Below are 20,764 nucleotides of genomic sequence, written 5' to 3'. Positions count from 1 at the left end.
AAATCGGGGTTTCACTGCCCACTACAGCATGCTTCTGATCTCACGTCGATCGCTGCCGTTTCAAAGTCGTGTCTGAATCCATCGATGGATTCCTTCCAGATTTTTTCCTCTATATTTTTAGCCGTAATTTAGACTTCAAGTTCATTCTTCATAAGACATGATGGAGAAAGAAATCAACGCCAAAAAGAGCAAGAGAATAGAAGAAGAGAAGAAAATAAAGAAAAATACCTGAGACTGAGACGATTGAGTTTTTGCGTGGTGGATGGTGGAAGAAAGAGAGAAATCGAACGCAACTGCTCATAGCAGTTCCAAACCAAACCACGTTCATTTTCTCTCGTGTAGTAATACTGGTTTTACCATGTTATCCTCATTTTCTGAACTTTTTTGGATTTTGATTGTGAAGGAAACAAAGGGCAATATTGGGTTTATTGAATGTTTCACTGGCCTTTTCACTTTTTATATATATATATATATATATATATATATATATATATATATGTATGTATGTATTAATTAAAGATAAAAGTTCTTAGGTTCGATTATCGTCAAAAACAAATTTGAACCAAATTATCATTAGTTCGATACGAGGCTAAACCCACTTTTTAGTGTTGTAGATGATATCGATGAATTCTTGGGCGCGGAGGAACGGACCAAGTCACCGTAACAGCCAACTCCGTCGTCATCACGCACCCTTTGTGTCCGGAGCTTGTAAACGGGCGTCCAGAATGAACAACTTCACCAAAACGAGGACATACGAAACCCAAATTGTTATGCCTCAGTTTTTCAGGAAGCTGTTGGTTGTGCAGTTTAAACCGCTATTAATTCTCGTGTTATAATATAGGAGAACGAATGCATTGACATCGCGAAATTGGAGTCTGAAATCATCACCTAAATTATCATTTCTTGGATAAACAAGTCGCAGAAAACAATTGAGAACCGAGAAGCAAAATTAAACAAACACAACAACAACGGCATTCAGATAACAGCAAGAGAAATTTCGAAACTCCGAAAGGTTACGCTAATGAAATTGATTGGAGAAATAGCAAGGTTCTACAAGAATACAGCCAGAAAATTAAAGGATTAAAACACATTACATTTCCATTTTTTCATTTAGTTTCATGTAATTTCCTCAACTCTAACTCCAGAGAAAGAGCCATGGAAATTACCAAGTTAGGCATTGACATAAGCATTGAGAGCGTCACCAGTGAGCCTGCAAATCCTCCACTCCTGCAAAACCTTAGCCCCCATCTCCTCGTAAAACTTGATGGCATTGACGTTCCAGTCCAGCACCACCCACTCCACTCTGCCGTACCCCATCTTCACCGCCTGCTTCGCCACCGCTGAGAGCAGCATCTTCCCCAGCCCCTTCCTCCTATAGCACTCCCTCACAAACAGGTCCTCTATGTAAAACCCTGGCTTCCCCAAAAAGGTGGAGTAATTTGGGAAAAACAGCACAAACCCAGCAACGACAGCGTCCCCGCCGTTGGATCTGAACAAATCACGTTCTGGGTCGTCGATCGGGAGGTCCAGATTGTGGGTTTTGACGGTGGGTGGGTAGGCCGAGTTGTTGCACTGAAGGTGTTCGACGAAAGGCGTCTCAGAGACTTCGAGGACGAAGATGGTGAATGACTGGAAGGGAGGGGAGGTGAAGAGGGTGGACGAGAGGGAAGACTCGGTGGCGACGAAGAGGTCGGTGAGGTGCTCGAAGACGGCCATCTGGTGGATGAGCTTGTGGATGTGTGGGACGTCGGTGGGGTGGGCTAGGCGGATCCGAGAGAAGAGTGGGTAGCCCATTGGGGTGGAGCCTCGGGGTACGTCGTTGAAGCCCTCTGGGGCTGGGGTAGGTGGCGGTGGCGGTGCGGCGGCGGCCATGGTTGCGATTGGGGTTTGGTTTTTGCTTGCTTGCTTACCGAGCAGAGTTGGGTACAGTTTTCCAGCAAATGCGTGGGAAGGTATTAGGAGCAGGATCGGTTTTATAACGGAGGCTTTCAATCCTAACCGTTTGTAAAATCCACCGACATGATTGTCGTCACGTGTATTCTTAATAGGAAATACGGTGAAACTGAAAATTGTCAGTTTTGCTTGGATAATTGGATAAGATACGAAAAATTAGGGTCAATAAATTTGTGAATTGTTGATTTTAAGAAAAGTAAAAGTTTTAAATTCCCACGCAAGTTCCCAGTTGCAAACGTGTGAATAAAAATGTTGTAATTCTGAATTTGAGAAATTGAAAAAAAAAAAAAAAAAAAAAAATGTAAAACTGATGAGAGTCGTGTTTTAAAAAAAACGCTACAGTATATAAGAAGTCGGTAGCTTGATTGACTAAAAGTTAGTAGTAAAGATAAAACTTTTCTTTGAGTGGTGTGGTCACTTTCAAATCTATATGCGATTTCGTTCTTGGTGAGAACATTTGTCTCTACACTTGAAATTCTGACTTTTCGTTCAATTAGTATTACTTGTATCATTTAACTATTGTCAAGATCATAAATAAAAATACTAGGATAAAGTGTAAAAAAAAAATTCAAGAGCAGTAACTAAGTGTAATCATTTTTTGGTCCCTAATCTATATGAAATATGTTTTTATAAAACACGTTTTGAATTCAATCAATGGCAAGAGAGGCTGAAACTAGTCCCTTTAGTCGACAAAAAAGAAATCTATGGGAAACATGTCAAAATTTCTAATTACCAATTGATTAACCCAACAATTACTAAATTTAGAAAATTATACGACGGGAAGCCGCACTCTCACTCACGCCCCAATCTCAGCCCCCTCTGCTCGAACCGGTGGCGCACCGGCCCTTCCAATCTCCGACCCAAAATTATCCAAATTTGCCTCTCTTTTGATTCCAATTCCACACAATTACCGGAATCACAATCCCACTGGCCGACTCTCAGTCTGATGTAAAGCTCGGCAGATCGGGCAGCGGCAGAAGCATGTCCGATAAACCACCAGAAGCACCATCTCCGTCACCGCCGTCACCTCCGCCGTAAAAGCAACTCTCTCACCAAGACTGGGAGTCGCTAATCGACGACTTCCAGCACGGCGGCGCACGCCAGCACAGATGGACATCCGCTCAGCCGATACTCCTCTCCCTCCTCGACCAAGCCCTCTCATCCATCGCCAAGCGCGAATTCCCCCTCAAGCTCCACGTCATCACCGTCCTCGAGGAGTTCTCCGACCCTCTCTTTGCCACCGCCATCGCCAACGACGCCATTTCCGGAAGCAAAGTCCTCCACCGCCTCATCGAAACCCTTCGCGCTCTGATCCGGACACCGGCCGATGGGGTCCACATCACGTTCGCTCTCAAGGAGCAGATGATGCTCTCCGTCACATCCGTCGTCGTCTCTCTCGATGACGACCTGGTGCCGATCTCCACCGTCGAATCGCTGGTGGAGCTGCTTTTAACGGTGATCAACCGTCCCAATCATGGCGTCGACCGTCAGGCGCGTGCGCTGGCGTGCGAGTGCCTTCGAGAGGTGGAGAAAGCTCGGCCCTCTTAGCTCTCCGAAATCGGCGGACATCTCTGGAGCTTGTGCCAGAACGAGAGGACTCACGCCGCTCAGAGCTACATTCTGTTGTTCACCACCGTCGTTCACAATATCGTTGTCGAAAATCTCAGCGTTTCGATTCTCAATACGGCGGTGCCTTTGTTACCGTTCAGCTCACCGCAGAACGGGTCGGGTAAGGAGAGCTTGGGTGGTTTGAATTACAAGGAGTTGTTGAGGGCGATGGGTTTTTTGCTGGAATGGCCGCAAGTGTTGACGCCGTGTGCGATGGTTGAGTTCTTGGCTCTGATAATGCCAATGGCGGCAGCATCGGAGCTCCAAATTTCGAAGCTCAAGGTGCAATTTTTCGGGATGCTTTATTCGTCTGATCCTATGCTCTGCCATATCGTTTTGACCATGTTTCCAAGGTTTTGGGACGCATTTGATGGGCAAGAAGGCAACATTGCGAGGCGGCTTGTGCTGCTGTCCAAAGAATCGCAGCACCACTTGGTTTTTCGATTGCTGGCGGTGCATTGGTTGCTGGGATTTGGTCAGTTGGTGTTGAGAAGGGAAGTAAAGAAAGTGAAGACCATTGTTGATATGGGTTCAAGATTCTATCCGAGTGTGTTCGACCCCCTTGCTTTGAAAGCCTTGAAGCTTGACCTGCTTGTATTTTGCTTCGTTTGTGTTGATGTCTTGAAACCAGAGAAGAGTGTTTTGGGCGAGGATGGTGAGGTGAATGATAAGTTGGTGGTGAGGTTGTTTGAAGATGGACTTGTTTGTGTATCAGCATTCAAATGGTTGCCTCCAGGGAGTACTGAAACTGCAGTGGCATTTCGAACTTTGCATAGGTTCTTGATTGGGGCTTCATCTCATTCAGACAATGATCCTTCCACCACTCGAAGTCTCATGGACTCCACCATTTTTAGGAATATACAGGTAGTTTTCTCTCTTCCTCAGTCTCTATCTATACGTTCTACTACATTTACAAGATATTAGATATGAAATTTTATATTTATGGCTGAGGATACTTTTAGGTTTAGACAACAAATTAGTCCTCCCCTTAGCTTTGAGTTTGAATTGAAATATCAGAATTTTGGAAGGACTACTAGAAGAACCAAATAGTTGTTATTTGCTGATATGATAGTATATACATTGATGTAATAGTTATATCTAGCAACTAAGAAATTTCGAGATCATCTACCACAATAGTTAGTGTCTAAAATTTGGGAAAAACTGTCGATGCTTCTAAAACTAAATAGTATTGACGTCTAATAAATTGACATTAGTTGCAGCGGCATTGTTTGTCCTAAAAATATTGGTTTTTCATAGATTTAGGGTGATGGACTTTTTTATATGGTCTTTTCATCTTTTAAAAGTATGAAGGATGATGTTTGTGTAATTGACTTTTCTTTTCGTTTTTCTCTATATCTGATCTTGCTTTGGAAGTATTTGGTCTGCTTGATGTTAAATAAAAAGTAGTTGTTAGCTTTCCCATAACTATTTCTTGTGACTTGGTATCTGACTTGTTAAGTGGTTGGGTGATGTGGATGTATGTCTTGATCAGGCTTAGATGTTAGAATGCTATGAAGTGATCAGTAAAGATTAATTGACATACATTTAACGTGGCAACAATGTGCCAGAGAAAAAGGGAAATCATTACTATTAGTGTCTGTTTGGCACATCCACCAATGATATTAAAGTTGCTTAATTTCCCCAAGAATCTGATCACAAACATTTGTTAAGCTTTTTATGGTCAAGGAAAAAGTATTTGGGTAAGATACTAAGATTTGCTTCTTTGGTACAATTATTTTTTAGTCTCAACCATGCAATTGCTTCAATGGTCTTTAGTTCAGAGGGAAGTGGGAAGTGTATTTTCATTCTTGTATCTGTGCCGTTTTTAATGTCTCCAAATTTCTATTTCCAGGGGATGCTGGTGGACCTGATGTTGGAGTGTCGGAGATTGGTTCCGGTGGTAGTTGTTTTGACTGATCGCTTGTTGGGTTGTCAAAAGCACCTTTGGTTGGGAGAGCGCCTGCTTCAGACATTTGATGAGCATTTGCTTCCAAAAGTGAAATTGGATTACAGCTTGGTTTCTTTCTTTCCAATATTTAATAGAATTGCTGAAAGTGATACAATTCCTCCTCGTGGATTGCTAGAGCTTCTTACCAAGTTCATGGCCTTCCTAGTTGGTAAACATGGCCCATATACAGGACTGAGATCATGGTCCCAGGGAAGCAGAGTTCTTGGCATCTGTCAAACCTTCTTGATGCATCACAAGAGCTCTCGATTGTTCCTTAGATTGTCTCGCCTTTTGGCATTTACTTGCCTTTACTTTCCTGATTTGGAGGCTCGTGACAATGCAATGTATGATTCATAAACTTTCTTTTTCTCTTCTTGACTTTTGCTTTAAGAATCTTACCCTTTCTTTTTGTATGGGAACTATATACAATTTTAGTAAGCTTGGCAATAGCCACGATTAGCTGATGTTGGTTTGTTATGGTCTTTCTGTAGGATCTACCTTCGGCTTCTGATCTGCGTGCCGGGAAAGAAGCTCAGGGTCCTGCTGAATCTTGGGGAAGAACTCAGTATTTCACCATCTTCACATTCCAGTTTCAATGTCCAGGCTCCTCACTTTTGTCAGAGTCTCAAGAAGTCTAAGACCATCTCCTCATATTTCCACCTTGAGCGAGTAATCCCCCTACTAGTCAAACAGTCTTGGTCCTTGTCTTTATCAACTCTGGGTATTGGAAGTAACGATCCTGGTTACTTAGAAGGCATCAGGGACATTGAACCCATAGTAGAGGATAGTGATATTGATGACAGTAGTAATGTCCAGATTACACCAGAAGCTCAAAGAATTGATGACAATGGTAATGTCCAAATTATCCCTGAAGATCGAAGAATTGATCGACCACCAGAGCCATTGCGTGTGACAGATTCAAATATTTCAGAGATATTAAGAACATTGAGGACGCATTTCTCATGCATTCCTGATTTTAGACATATGCCAGGAATTAAGGTTAGACTATCATGTAGTTTGAGGTTTGAATCTGAGCCTTTCAATCGAATATGGGGAGTTGATTCCCCTGCCTGTTGTTCGAATGAATTAGATACCCTTCCTGCTCTATATGCAACAGTGCTAAAATTTTCGTCCTCTGCAGCATACGGGTCCATTTCATCATATCATATACCTTTTCTTCTAAGTGAGCTTCCCGGTAAAACAAATATACCTGATCAGACCGCCTCATTAGCTATTGTTCCTGTAGAAAATGGTTGTGGGAAAGAGGAAAGTTATAGAGCTCGTGTAACGATTGAATTGGAACCACGGGAACCCACACCAGGTCTGATTGATGTTTCAATTGAGACAAGTGCTGAAAATGGTCAGATAATCAGGGGACAGCTTCACACTATCACTGTGGGCATAGAGGATATGTTTCTCAAGGCTATTGTACCACCCGGCATCCAGAAAGATTCCGTACCTGGTTATTACTTAGATTTGTTCAGTGCTCTTTGGGTGGCATGTGGCATTTCCAACACTGCGCGAGAGACGTTTCAGTTGAAAGGAGGCAAAGGGGTTACCGCTATAAGTGGTACTCGGTCGGTCAAGCTACTAGAAGTCCCTGCATCGTCTTTGATTCAGGCTACTGAGCGCTATTTGGCACCCTTCGTTGTAAGTGTGATAGGTGAACCACTTGTTACTGTCGTAAAGGATGAAGGAATCATTAGGGACATCATCTGGAAGGACGAGGCCTCAGATTCTTCCCTTGACATTACTAGCTCGGAGACCAATTTTGATAGAGGCCCGCTTCATCTTACATTCGGTGACGATGCAGATGAAAGGGACAGTCATGTCAACACCCGCAAAAGAAACATGGGTAGCATACTCATTTTGATATTTCTTCCACCAAGGTATCATCTCCTCTTCCAAATGGAAGTGTCCGATGTTTCATCGTTAGTACGGATTCAAACTGATCACTGGCCGTGCTTAGCTTATACTGATGATTATTTGGAAGCTTTATTTTTGGCATAGGAATTTATTCATTTTTCTACCGCACAAGTAGGTTACCTGAGGATTCTCATCGGTGCTGCTCTAAGGTCGTCGGCATTTTGTTCTATATCTTGTCTCCATATTTATTCGTACAGAGAAGGGTAAATTTTTTGGCACCCAGAGTATACTCTGCTGTAAATATTTCTCGAGTTCTTTTACCTTGTATTCTTTTGTTTGTATTGGGGGTTAAGAAATGAAATTTTGGGGCATTTTCCATTCTGTGTAGGTAGGATTTTGTAACCAAAAGATTGAAATTAAGGCTGATTCTTTCATTGCAATCAATAGTATTCTACTTATTGTGAATTTCAAATTTGAGCAAAACGAGTTTTGCTTGTTCAGGCAAGAGAAACTTACATGACAAAGGTTTGTCGCCTGAATGACAAGTCACATGAGAAGAGAAATAGGCTAATAGAGACGTGACATGGGAGTTCTTTTCCATCGCAGCGTCGACGGATACGTATCTACGTCAAAAGCCTTTTGTTGAAAAATGAAATAATAGTGTAATAAAAAATATTGACCCAAAAACTATGAGTGAATTCAAATAATCGGTGACTGCAATCTACAAAAAAAGTTAATTCGTTCCTTATCTACGCCTAACCAGAACATCCAAAGATTACAGGAGATTTTAACCGAAAAAACAAAAAAATTGTTACATGAGATCCTGCAGGCATCTTTGACCCCAGAAGCCCCTTCTGCTTATATGTTACAAAAGCCAACCTCACCAGATTACCAGGCAGGTTAGCTCACATAATGCCCGGTTTTCCGTCGGTGACGGCTATAATCCGATACAAACCGGAAGAAGAGGCCACATCCCTCAACCTTGCACTGGTAAGGCCGTTCTCCGGTGTGCACGCGTATGTGCTCAGTGCGGGCCCATGCCCACTTGAACGACATGGAGCAGCCTTTCCACGGACACTTGAGGGGCCTATCATCATCATGCACACGGCTGTGACTCACTGCGTACTTGTGGGAACTGAACCTCTTGCCACACCCTTCATGTGGGCAACGGTTACGCTTGTGCAACATTAGCTCCGCCTTTGTTGCAAACCTCATACGGCAGCTTTCTATGTCGCACCTGTGAGACTTCCTTGCTTGTTCTTTCTTGGGAGGAACATGGACATCTGAAGGTTTCTTCACCTTCTTTGTCACCGGCTTCTCCTCCACCTCTTCGTAAATGTTGTCCATCCCACTCCCACTCGTTGCATCCTTCCCAGCCCTTGGTCTCAACCCTTCACACGGGCCCCTAATAAATCCATTGGAATCGAGGTTGTCATCTATTATTTGCTCCAATCCTCTCTTTCTTTTTCTTCTCATTTCAGGACTTGGTGCAGGGTTTTCAAGCCTTGGTGCAACCGTACTTGAAGACCCAATGTTTTCCATCTCTTTATCATGTTGGGATGAGCAAACTTTACCACCATTGCGCGAGTCCTGAGCAGCACTAGCCTTTCTTTTAGCTCTAGAATATGTTTGGATAAAAGGAGATGGCTGGCATTTTGAAGTATCTTGACTAGAGACGAGTTCCTCATTACCATTTGTGGGACGGTTTTTCCACTCTTCACCATCCAAAGCCATAGAACCAATGATGTTATCTGTTGCACAGGTCACTCCGGGAACCTCAAATTCTTCAACCAAACCAGGTGTGGGCTGCAGTTCTGTTTCTATGACGAGACTAAGTATGGGTGCCTCTATAGCTCCATTTGTAGTCTGGACTTCTTGCTGAAATACAGCGTCTGAATTCACACCATCGTCTGTGCCTTCCACAGAAGAGCCTCCCCTTGGCACTTCAGAAAATTCTTCCATTGAGATACAAGGTTGAGTTACTTCCATTTGAGTCACTGAAGTCGAGACATGTTCCTCCTCGCTTCTATCTGCAGTTAGAAATTCTTCACTATGTGAAACCAGAACAGAGCAAAAATCTGCTGCAGCACACAGCTCTCTTGGAACTCCAGAAGTACCTTCTACCGAAGCAGGAGAAGGCTCCTTCATTTGTCTTCCACTTAAACTGGGTTCCTCATTTCCTCCTTTCGGACTCTTAATTTCTTCTTCCAGTTTGCATACTAAAGACACATCATTGCTCAAGTCTTCATCATTATGGGAACTACATGAAACTGGCGTCTTGTCTTTACTTCTGTTGGTAGTTCGGATTTCTTGCTGCACTTCATCCAAGATCACGGAATCACAAATTTCATTGCTCATGCAAGATTTCTCCAGGACTGTATTCACCATCTGTGGCTCAGAACTTGTAACAATTGAGTCGGAAGCACATAAATTTGTTGTCTCAGCAAGAACAGAAATGTCATCCATCAGAGCATTCTCATGAGCCAAAACTTGGGACTGCCCTTCCGATACTTGATTACAATTGTCGCTGGTATTGTTGAATTTTTCCATTTTCTGCTCCTCTATTTGCATTGGAACACTTTCATCAGCTGCAATGACAGGTGGAGTAGCAGACTTGTTCTCATGGGCTTCTTCAAGAATCCTCATCTCATCTTGCATATCAGAATTATCCCTTGATGCTAACTTACAACCGTTACCTTTCATGTTTCTTTCTTCAAAACTGTGATTCTCGACCTGTGCCTCAACACTACCAGCTATTAACATAGCAGCAGTTATTGTTTCTGAAACTTGTGAAGAAGTAGAGTACAAACTGATATCAGTGGCTGCTTCAGACATCTGGACAACAGGATACATTTCAGACATTCCGCTTGACGCAGAGAAATCAAGTATTGCACCACTGCTTGTGGAATTCCCAATGCCGCAAATGTTACTTTCTGTTGCCATTCTGCTGTCTTTACTACCCTCAACACCTGTACCAGGGTGCCCAAAGACCCTACCTGTTCCTGTAGAACTCCCTGCCTTTAGCTTAGACTTTCGTCTTGAATATTGAATTATTTTTTCTTCCCTCTTAATAGAGGTGCCATCTGACCTTCTGCCCACCACTTCATCCTTTTCCTCAACGTTCTCACATGGTGTACAATCCGCTGGATGATTAAGCTTTTTAGATCGAGATCTTCTTGATTGCCATGTGACGGCTAGAAAATCTGAGCTGCGACTTTGTTTGGAGAACAAGCCACCCAATGTCAATGCATGCTGGACTTGCTTCGAGGATGAATTCTTTCTGACCTTGACACAGTACCGTAGGTTGATACCCAACTTTGAGGTCCAGTCTTCTCCACATTCATCACGTTCATCATCAACTGCAAGCTCTATCAAATTCAGATCTTCCTTTGACGCGATATCCAAAGGAACCTCATTATACTTAAAGGGGCAACCAATCTCCTCTGCAATTGCTGCAGCAGGAGCCTTTATTTTTTGATAGTCTGCAGAAATCCAAAGAGTAAAGATTCAACTAACTTTGCAAATTAACAGAGAAATATCAATTACTATTCTTTTGAAAAAAAATAATCGTGGAAAAAGCCAAACTTACCAGAATGGCAAATTACAAGCATGTTCGCTCCACCTTTACACTGCAACAGGTCCACAATTTCAACAGCGTGATCAAGGCAGAAACTCCTTGGTCTCAGAAATTTATTATCAGTATTCCAACCCTTTTTTAGCTTGGCTGTGGAAGGAATTAAGGGACCATTCGAAGGTGGAGAAACGTTGGGAACAGAAACGAGGTCCTCTTCTGCACAACAAAGAAAATAATAGACTTCAAAATTTGCTTTCATGAAAAACACCTGGAAACAATGTATAACTCCCCAGTTCCTACTACTACGTCACAATTGAAAAACTTTAGGACATAAAGGAGCAATCTACCGTATTGGCATGATAACATACAATACAGAGAACAATTGATACAGTTGACAATCAGCTGATTCAAGGTCCTAAATCAAAAACAGAGGCAGCTGGTCATAAACATTGTGCACAGGAACATCCCACAAATTAATCACAGATGCTTCGCAACTGGAATTGTGAAGAATTTGAGGCAGTTCTAAGTACCCCAATGTCAAAACCTATAATGCTGACCAACAGAACATCACTAGACTCCCAAAAGATGAACACTCTAACCATTACATAGGAAAATAGCTATTTTTGAGGGCTCCGAATATACTTTACACTGTTAAGTTATATCCACTTGTCTTCTCTCAATGACAAACTAGGAAGTTAATTGAGAAAACCAAAAACATGAGCAACGAAAAATATGTGGATCCAAATTCCTATACCTGTAACATTTCCCTTGACAGATGTGTGACAGTCTGGAAACGAATGAGACTTTTCAAGTCCTGAAACCCCAGGTGAACCTTGAGACATAAAATTTTCAGTTTGCAGCTCCCTTGATGCTTTCTCAGATGGTTGCACCACAGACATAAATGGAAACCCAAGTATTCCACAAGCCACGCATGCCAATGTGCCTGAGTCGACTTGAAAGTCCTGTGATAAATCATCACTTCCCAAATACAAATCATTCATATTTTCCATATACAAACTCATCTCGTCAATCAGAATGTTCTGATCATCTTCATAATTTCCACACTGAATATGGGTAGCATCTTCCTTTGGATTCATATCAACAGGAGCACCACCACTGGGTGTTACGGAATCTTTACTTGTATATGGAAGTAAATCATGGTTCCATAATACTGCGTGGTAACTTGATTCTTTTCCAAGAAGGACAGATAACACATTGTTTTCCTTTAATATATCTTCAATAAAAGCCTTCTTTACCAACAGCTCCTTTTCTTCCTTCTGCCGATCTCTCCTACGCGAACTTCGCACGCCTGGTAGTAGGGACCTTGGCACCCTGGAATAATAACAAAACAGCAATACCAAACATGAGCAACAACTAAGTTGACAATTTTATCAAGACAAGCAAAGACACAGTGTAGTTCTATCTAACTGAAGCATAGAAGAGTAAATGCAAAGGAACAACTTTATCACAGTCATGTTATCCATCATCAAAGAACAAGTTCCAAAAGCAGCATGTACAGACATACTGAGACTATCTTGTGCTCAATGTAATTTGAATAAGATGCTTAGCTGACCTCGAAACAAAAGACATGGTCAAGAGGTATAGAAGCTGTTGATGGGAGAGCATAGGAAGATAATTCATAGCAGCTCTACGTACTGCAGCTTCTTTAGCTACTTTAAGCCATTGTGGTGTTCCAAAGTTAGCAGCTTCCCCACAATTAAAACCTACAGTAATTCATCAAAAACTCAAGATGAGCAACATATGCTGAAGAGGCAATAAAAATTTGTTCTAAATACACTAAAAGAAAATTTATAGTAAACAAGGACGCAGACTAGAATGGGAAACATCAAGTGCATGCAGAAAGAACCATGACATTAGTAATATAAAATCTATGATGAAGACAAATGAATACAACTTACTATTGCTATTGTCAGAAATCGGGTTTAAATATCTGCAACAGAAATTTGTTTTTAATGGAAGAGGTCCATGACTTTTGATTTTATCAAGAAAGAATTAGGAAGAAAAGGCACTAAGGCACAAGACCTTAGCACAACTTCTACTCACGTGGACTGAAGACCTCCACATTAGGAAACATGAGAATTATTAAAAAAAGAAGAAGAAGAAGAAAGCTGGATGAAAGGATTAACGTCATCACAAAAATTGGAAGAAACAGGGTGTAGTTTTTGTGCAGAGTTAAGTCTTGACCACCTCCTGTCTATCATCTATAAATCTGGATAAGAGGAATATGCTAAATGAAACTGGGAGGATACCAACTCAACTAAAGCGCTATGTCCATCAATCTGGAGTTAGCTACTAGGATCCCTTTATTCTGTTCAGCCATATCCAAGGCCAAATTCTCTGGTGATGCAAGAAGCGCATTATGTGGGAATTTTAACCTCTCTACAGTCCATTTATCCAAGGCACCTAACCTCCACTCTTCCTGATGACACAACAATCCAAGATACCCCCCATTTAAACTTGCAACTTTCTGTTCAGTACGTTTGAACTAATAGCTCAACAGAAAAGTGGAATAAAGTTTTCCAGATTAGTTGGAGGAGGTACTGTATATTCTCACTATAAGAAAAAGTAACCATAATAAGGGTGATACGTGTTTATGGCTCTACATCAGCGATTATGGTCAATAAATCAAAGTTAATAGACATTACAAAAGGATAAATTATTTGAAGCCTTTTGTCATTTCTGTTTCATCCATGGGTAGTCAAGGGCTACTTCTATCACAAAGGAATTGAATCCTCTACGTACTTACCCCTTTTTTCTTGTACGTTTGATATATATACCCTATTCTTTGTAGAACTTCTATACCCTATGTTTAGTGTCCAATGCACATGCAATTTCTTTCTGCAACAAATGCCATGTTGTAAGCATTTACAAAGTAAAAACAGAGTTCAAGCCAAAATGTAAAAGTTGTCACATCTACCATTACAATAAAGTAATATGTGCAAACAATGTAAAGTAATTACCGTGGCTGAATCCGACATGGTAAGCCCTTGGAAAAGTGACAACAAATTCACCAGGGTTCTGTATTAACCTAGACAAGAAACCAGAAGGGACAAAATTAGAACATCAAAAAGACCCAACCCAACAGAGACTCAATTCCACACATCAAAGCCGAACATTCAGCAAGAACAATAATCATCAACCTAATTAACATTATAATGAACCATAGAAGTAACAAGAAGGGGAAAGAGAAGGACCCACCTGCAACAAGGAATCCCTGCTGCAACAACAGCCTCAGGTGAAATTAAAGTTGTTTTATTGCCCAATAGTGAGAGAGCAGCTGGTAATAAGAGAAACTGGACCTGAGTTACAAAAATGCTATAGAAGTAATAACACTAAACAAATGCTCAGAAGCTCAGAAGCTTTTAGTGAACAATGAATGAACCAACCATAAAAGAATTCACATACCTAGGCGATCGAGATTACCACCAAACGCCTCAGTGCGAATAAGTTCCTCAAAAGCAAATGCATAATCACCTGGAACAGAATACCAAGTCTTTGAAGATCCAGTGTGAAGAAAATTCATACTGTGAAGCTCATGATCTTCAACGTGCCAAGCAAACCAACTAAACAACATGCCAATGTAAACCATAGGAGAAGTAACACCCGGGATATCATCGGGCATGAAACGAGTAAGTGAACCAGGTGAACGTGCAATTACTTGTAAGTTCCAAGGACTGTTTGAAAGCTTCCAACCAGCAGTACCTTCCATATCACAACATGAATTTGGATTTTTTCGCCTAGATGATTGGGGAGTTTCATCAGCTGAAAATATTTCTGGAGCAGTAGATTTGGATGCCTCTGAACATGTATCCGAAACATTCCTATGAGATACATTCTTAACTTCATCATTACGGGAGGTTCTTTTGCTGCTACTAATCATTTCAGTTTTCTTGCTATCAGAGTTTTCTTTACTTCTCTGGTAGGAATTCCTCTTCCTCCTCCGCCTATGAGAAGAGATGAATTGGCCCACTGGCTCTTCAAAAGCAGACCCAGGCACATCATTTGCATACTCAATATATATTGGCTTTTCAGAAGCCGCCTTCCAAAACATTTCCTCTATAACCAATGGAGTAACCTCCCTAACTGAACCTAGTATGCTCCTTGCAAAAGCCCTAGCCTTAGTTTCAAACTGCTCCAAAGTATAAACTTCCCCACTTTGCCACACTTGCTTATCTACACCCGATGGCGGATTCTGAACTGCTGCCCCTTTCACACTTTTCAAACTCTGCCCCAATTCTTGGTGCCTTGTAGTAAAAACTGCCCTAGCATCCCCATCATTACCACCGTCCCCAGAACCCATTCTCGTCGGAGAACAACCCTCTAACGAATTTACATCACTACCCAATTCCGGACACTTCAAGAGGGACTTATTCAAGTTGCTAAAAACATATCTCTTTGAGGGTTTTGGCAATGGTGGCACAATCTTGCAAATACCAAATTCACTAGCTTCCTTCTCGATTTTCGATATATAAGCAATCGGGTCAGCGAATTCAGTATGCGTCGGCCGAAAGACCGGTGCCAATGGCAACCCTTCGAGCCAATTGGATATTTCAACATCCCCCATTTATAACCAAGATTCACATCTACAGCATATCCTACTATACAAGCTAATGGCACATTGGTTTTCAATCACAAAAGCTTTGTTCTTTGAAGTTCCAAGACCAATCCAATAATCGAAACCTAGAAGTGCAAAGATTTGAGCGAAATTTTGACAGAATGCTTAGAAATTAAGAACCTGTAAATTCAACGAGACTTGTTGATGATACAATTAGCCTTCGGAAGCAACCGCCAACTGCAACTGCGAGTAGAGTCTGTGTGTATGAGAGAGAGGAGAGAGAGAGAGAAGGGTTTGTCTAGGTTTTGAGCGACATTCTTGAAGCTGAGTCTGGGCGAGGCGGGTGGTGGCTAATTTGCGTGGCTAGGACACAGCGCACGAAGAGAGTCACTGTTTACTTCTGACCGTACGACTCGAGTTGGGAATTGAGATGGGGTCGCGTTGCGGTTAGTTGAGGTGCGCATTTGAGCAGGAAGCCGTCGTAAAATATAAAAAGATAGGGACGTCTAAGGTATGTCTAATTATGAAGTGGCTAGACTAAGAGAAAGTTGAATTTAGATTTTTTTGGATTGATCAAATTACATGGCATTGATTTAAAATTGTCTATATATAGTCCAATTCCAATCGAAGAGTAAATAAATAAGTCTAATTTTTTCTTTATTAAAAAAAGGGGTTAACCGATAGTTTTACCACGGTAATCTACTTTTTTGAGTGCTGGGAATACTCATAGAGGTATTTTAGTTTTTTTTTGGCAACCATCGTGTGATTTACTAAGGTAGGAATCAAATTCAAGATATGTCATATGGAATAAAAGTCTAGAATTCATCTTAAACCACTACGTAACCCGTAATATTTAAATAAGTCTAATCTTTCGTTCTTGTCTTTAAGCCAAATGGAGGAGGAGAGGTGACATTCAACTACCAATCCCCATTTGTGCAATTGAGTTGAGAGATGTAGTCTCTCAGAACATAAGTACGGCACGATCGTGCGTGGGAATATGTAAAAGAAGAAACAAGGAAGGTATTATTTGGAAAGTGAGGGAAGATTACTATCATGCCTATAAATTAAATGATAATGATTCATTTGCACTAACTCTTTTCTTTTTTGTTGTATGGAATTCAACTCATTCACTATTGGGGAAGTGACACAATCTCAAAATTTTGGAAAAATGAGCCGGCGCCTTAGTACTAACTATATAAGAATTGTTTTCTAACTTGCATCAAGTTTGGGATGGTTTTAACAAAATTTTGTTGTAATTGTCAGTGAAACCACATAATGTATGCTTATACTTTGTTTATTTATCAGTTTTTCTGATGGTATTAATCTTGTATTTATCAGTGAAACCACATACGACTTGGTCTCTTTCCTCTCCTCCTTTTCATTTATTTGTTTTGGTGTAAAGTTGCTGCCATGAAACACTAAGGTTGTCACTTTTTGGTCTACTCACACAGTAAACACAAGGTTTTGAATCAAATTATCACTTTTGATATGGGGTTTAAGTCAAAAGCCATGAAAGACGTTGGATTGTGACGGGAGTACACTGTTGGAGAACAATTTAGAAACAATAAAATAACAGAAATACAGAACCGAAATACTTATATTTTATTACTCAAAAATACTTGCAATACAGAATGCAATAACACAATAATTACAAAAAATTAAAATGATACTAACTTGAATGAATTGAAGGTAGAGGCTAGCGCAAACGCTATGTCCTTTGAACAGTATTTCTGTCCCACTCGTGTACTTGTGGTTCCACAACGTCTGCTCGATCAGGATACAGCTACCTAATTCTACAACCCGCATTGGATTATAGAACTCTAGCGAATTGCTTTGGATGTTTACTCTCTGGAAATTTTGTACGGAAGATAAGGAGGAAGAAAAGATGATCCTCACTTGGATACTGTGATTGTAAATATATAGGCTGTTTCACACCCTTTCAAATACCTATTCAGTGTATTTGAAGTACACAACTCTTTCTAATAGCTGTGTCTTTTAATCAAAACGTACAACTTTTTCTAATAGATGTGTCTTTTAATCAAAACGTTTTTTAATTAAAAAACTTAATCCGAAAATTAAAATTAATGAATCTAATTAATTTTAAATTCCAAATTAATATTAATTGTATTTAGGCTATATTATATTCAAGCCTAATCCACACAACCATAAGACTCAAGCCTTCAATCCATTTCCAAATGGTCTAAGTTCTAATTACTAAGAAGAAGGAATAAGCCTATATAAAGGCTAGTAAAAAAATATTGTTGACCAATGTGGGACAAGAAGGTCTCAAACTCCTACAGTACACGGGGTTAGCCATTGCAAATTGCAACGATATCACTCTCAGACGTCTGAAGGATGTGGAGCAACAACATGATTTTTTTTTCTTTTATTTTTTTTCTGTTTAATCATTTCCAAGAATTTGTCTTGGAGTTTGGTTTTGATTTGTCTTTTTAGCAGAGTTTCTAGTTTATTGCCCTTTATATAGGAGAGTTGTTTCATTTTAATTTTCATTTTGGTGTGCTACATCTCTTTTGGATCTATGTGTGAATGGTGGAGTTATTTAATTTGTTAGATCTACTTCATTTGGTGTTTTAAAATTGTGATAGTAATTAGGTGAAGCGATTAGACCCATGAGCATTGTTTTTCCCAATATATGATTTGAAATTTTGTTCTCACATGATCTTCGTGTAACACGAGGTTTAATGATTTTATTGATATTTGTAATCTTGCGGTTCTCGATAAGTTCAGACGAGTGCTTAATGTCTACTCATTGCTTTGTTATTGGTGATGCTTTATTGTAATATTTTTAGATCTAATTTACAAGGACCCTTTTGGGTCTGAGTTCTTCATGACGTATATTTGATTATGATGCCCTTTTTTTTCAATGAATGCAATATTATACTCTTCTTAAAAAAACATATACAACATTTGGTGTTGACACTTTAAAATAATCACAATTCAATATAGTGATAAATTAAATCTCACATATTAAAATTCACACAAATGAAATCTCTCGCATTTAAATAAGGGAACTTTAATGAAAAGCTCCTGGTACTGTTCACTTTAACGAAAAACTATATTTTTACACTAAAAAGTCAATCCTGATACTATTCATTTTACCCTTTATTTTGTCCTTATTGTTAAAACTCAAAATTTTCAAGCCCTTTTCATTAGTTTTCCTTTTAAATAATCCCAATTTCAATATTTTGACAAAAATATGTTGTTACATGCTAATTATGTGACCAATTTTTGTGAAAGGAATGTTTATTTTAGAGTTCTTCCTATTTTCTGCAAATTGTAGTTTTACTCATACGTAAAAATAATTTAATAAAAACGTTAACTTTGTTTTTGTAGGTATGTAAAATTGTGATTTGCAAATAAAAAAGATGACTGAAAGAGCTGAGTTTTTGCTTCACCTCATATATATATAAGAAATCGTTCAGTGAGTGAAAAAAATTCATTACATGAGAGGATGCATTTATGTGAATATGTAGATCCCAGAAACCCTAGAAATTAATACGATCATATCCATGATCTGCATTTCTAGCTAATTACCCTATATTTCTTGGTAATCACAAAATAATTCCAGTACGTAGTCGCATTATTTACCAACTTAAAAAGGATGTAAAATGACTCTAAAAACTACAAGTACGTACGTACGTACGGATTTTGTACTTTCATTTGAGAGGTACAATATCAATCATAGGTTGTGCTTAGTATTCCCGATCCAATAACCAGCATCTCCAGAAACCTGTTTGCAGTAATTCTCGCATGCAATCTTACAGATGGGAATGCTTGCACCTTCCTCTTTCATGCACACTGGCATGCATGGCTTTGCACAGTCTGAGAGCGCTTCACTACCCTTCATGCTGCAGCTGCATACCATAACAACTAGCACACAGATGACAATGGCAGGAATTTTATTGGTTTTATTGGCCATTTTGGTCTTTTTATCGCCGGTTTTTAATTGGGTTTTTGGTATGATCGGTTAGGGATTTGGTTGAGTTGGTGAAAATATCGAGTCTGAACATAAGTGATTGGATGTGGGTTTGGTTTATATAATGGGAGGTTGCGCATGCTTAGGAAAGAACGGTGCACCACATCTTTTGGGCGGTTTGGAGAAAAATATGGTGATGAATTATGAGGTTGGGGTTAGAAAATTATGGTCATATATGTTTGGTTGGGCTAAAGAAAGACAGTGTTTTTGCCGAGAATCGAAAGTTCAAGTGCGTAATACTATTAACACTCCTCATTTAGCTTGTGACTCTAAATCAAAATATATAATATATATTAATTATTTGTTTGCAAATTTATTCTCCTAATCAGAACTAAATAATGCATGACTACTCATTCTTAGTTTTGATATTAAAATTGAGATTAAAGCATTAAAAGTATGTTTTATAAAGATTGATATCAAATGGAATTAAGATAAGTAACAGTAAAAAGTAGTCAACAATGAATTAAATATGCATTTGTGAGTGTACAATTAATAAATTAAATTTGGAGTATGGTCTAGTGCTAAATGAAGTCATATATACTTCACAACTTATGAACACAATATGAGGTTTTGGATTTTTGGGTTTCAATCAACAAAATATGAGAAGGGGGATTGAAATTTGGAAGTGGGCTACTCTTCTTTTTATTTTGGTATAGTTCACTCAAAAACAAATCCAAAAATAAATCTTCTCATGGGGTCCATAGCCTAATTGTATATCGAATATCAGAAGTCAGAACATAAACACATGCATGCATGCAACAAGGGGAAAGATTATGCGAAGACCTAGCATCTTGGACGGACAGTGTTCTCTCGTTGGTGACATTATAACAAAGCAAATATATATAAAATCTGCCAGACCGCTACCAAATGGATAAAAAGATAATGCATTTATTATATTGCGCCATGACTTCAAGTTTTGTTCAAAACTGGAAGATTTGGCATTCCGACTTCTCTAACCATGGGAGAATCATGAAACTCTCTCTCAATAGTGGAGAGCCAAATTGGCAAATTCTGTTGGCTGTTAAGTTGCAATGATGTGTCATGCATGAGGATCACATTCTCCAAATATATACTGGCAACTTACCAGGAAAGTTAATTTGTTTTGATTGAATCTGTGTGCCATATATATATATATATATATATATATATATTTATATATATACCAGCAATTTACTAGGAAAGTTTGTTTTAATTGAATCTGTGTGCTATGTATATCTGTGTGCTATATATATATATATATAT

The 20,764-nt window shown here is 39.6% G+C and overlaps 3 protein-coding genes across 3 annotated transcripts; 1 reads left to right on the top strand and 2 right to left on the bottom strand.

Annotated features, from left to right (window-relative positions):
* Nucleotides 1-874: 874 nt before the first annotated feature.
* LOC137720518 (GCN5-related N-acetyltransferase 8-like) lies at nt 875-1,931 on the bottom strand. Its single transcript, XM_068459600.1, has one exon. It carries the CDS (start codon nt 1,870-1,872, stop codon nt 1,171-1,173), a length of 702 nt encoding a protein of 233 aa, XP_068315701.1. The 5' UTR covers nt 1,873-1,931; the 3' UTR covers nt 875-1,170.
* A 792-nt stretch (nt 1,932-2,723) lies between these two features.
* On the top strand, nt 2,724-7,815 carry LOC137720000 (uncharacterized). The gene is made up of 3 exons (XM_068458989.1): nt 2,724-4,425; nt 5,414-5,853; nt 6,001-7,815. The coding sequence occupies exons 1-3, from the start codon at nt 3,730-3,732 to the stop codon at nt 7,517-7,519; spliced, it is 2,655 nt and encodes an 884-aa protein (XP_068315090.1). The 5' UTR covers nt 2,724-3,729; the 3' UTR covers nt 7,520-7,815.
* A 235-nt stretch (nt 7,816-8,050) lies between these two features.
* LOC137719999 (lysine-specific demethylase ELF6-like) lies at nt 8,051-16,024 on the bottom strand. Its single transcript, XM_068458988.1, has 7 exons — nt 14,376-16,024; nt 14,169-14,247; nt 13,931-13,998; nt 12,523-12,673; nt 11,704-12,281; nt 10,965-11,165; nt 8,051-10,857 (listed from the first exon to the last, which is right to left on the bottom strand). The coding sequence occupies exons 1-7, from the start codon at nt 15,532-15,534 to the stop codon at nt 8,276-8,278; spliced, it is 4,818 nt and encodes a 1,605-aa protein (XP_068315089.1). The 5' UTR covers nt 15,535-16,024; the 3' UTR covers nt 8,051-8,275.
* Nucleotides 16,025-20,764: the final 4,740 nt, after the last annotated feature.

The sequence above is a fragment of the Pyrus communis genome, chromosome 16 (assembly GCF_963583255.1).
Source record: "Pyrus communis chromosome 16, drPyrComm1.1, whole genome shotgun sequence".
NCBI lineage: Eukaryota > Viridiplantae > Streptophyta > Magnoliopsida > Rosales > Rosaceae > Pyrus > Pyrus communis.
This window is presented reverse-complemented; position numbering and strand designations above follow the sequence as displayed.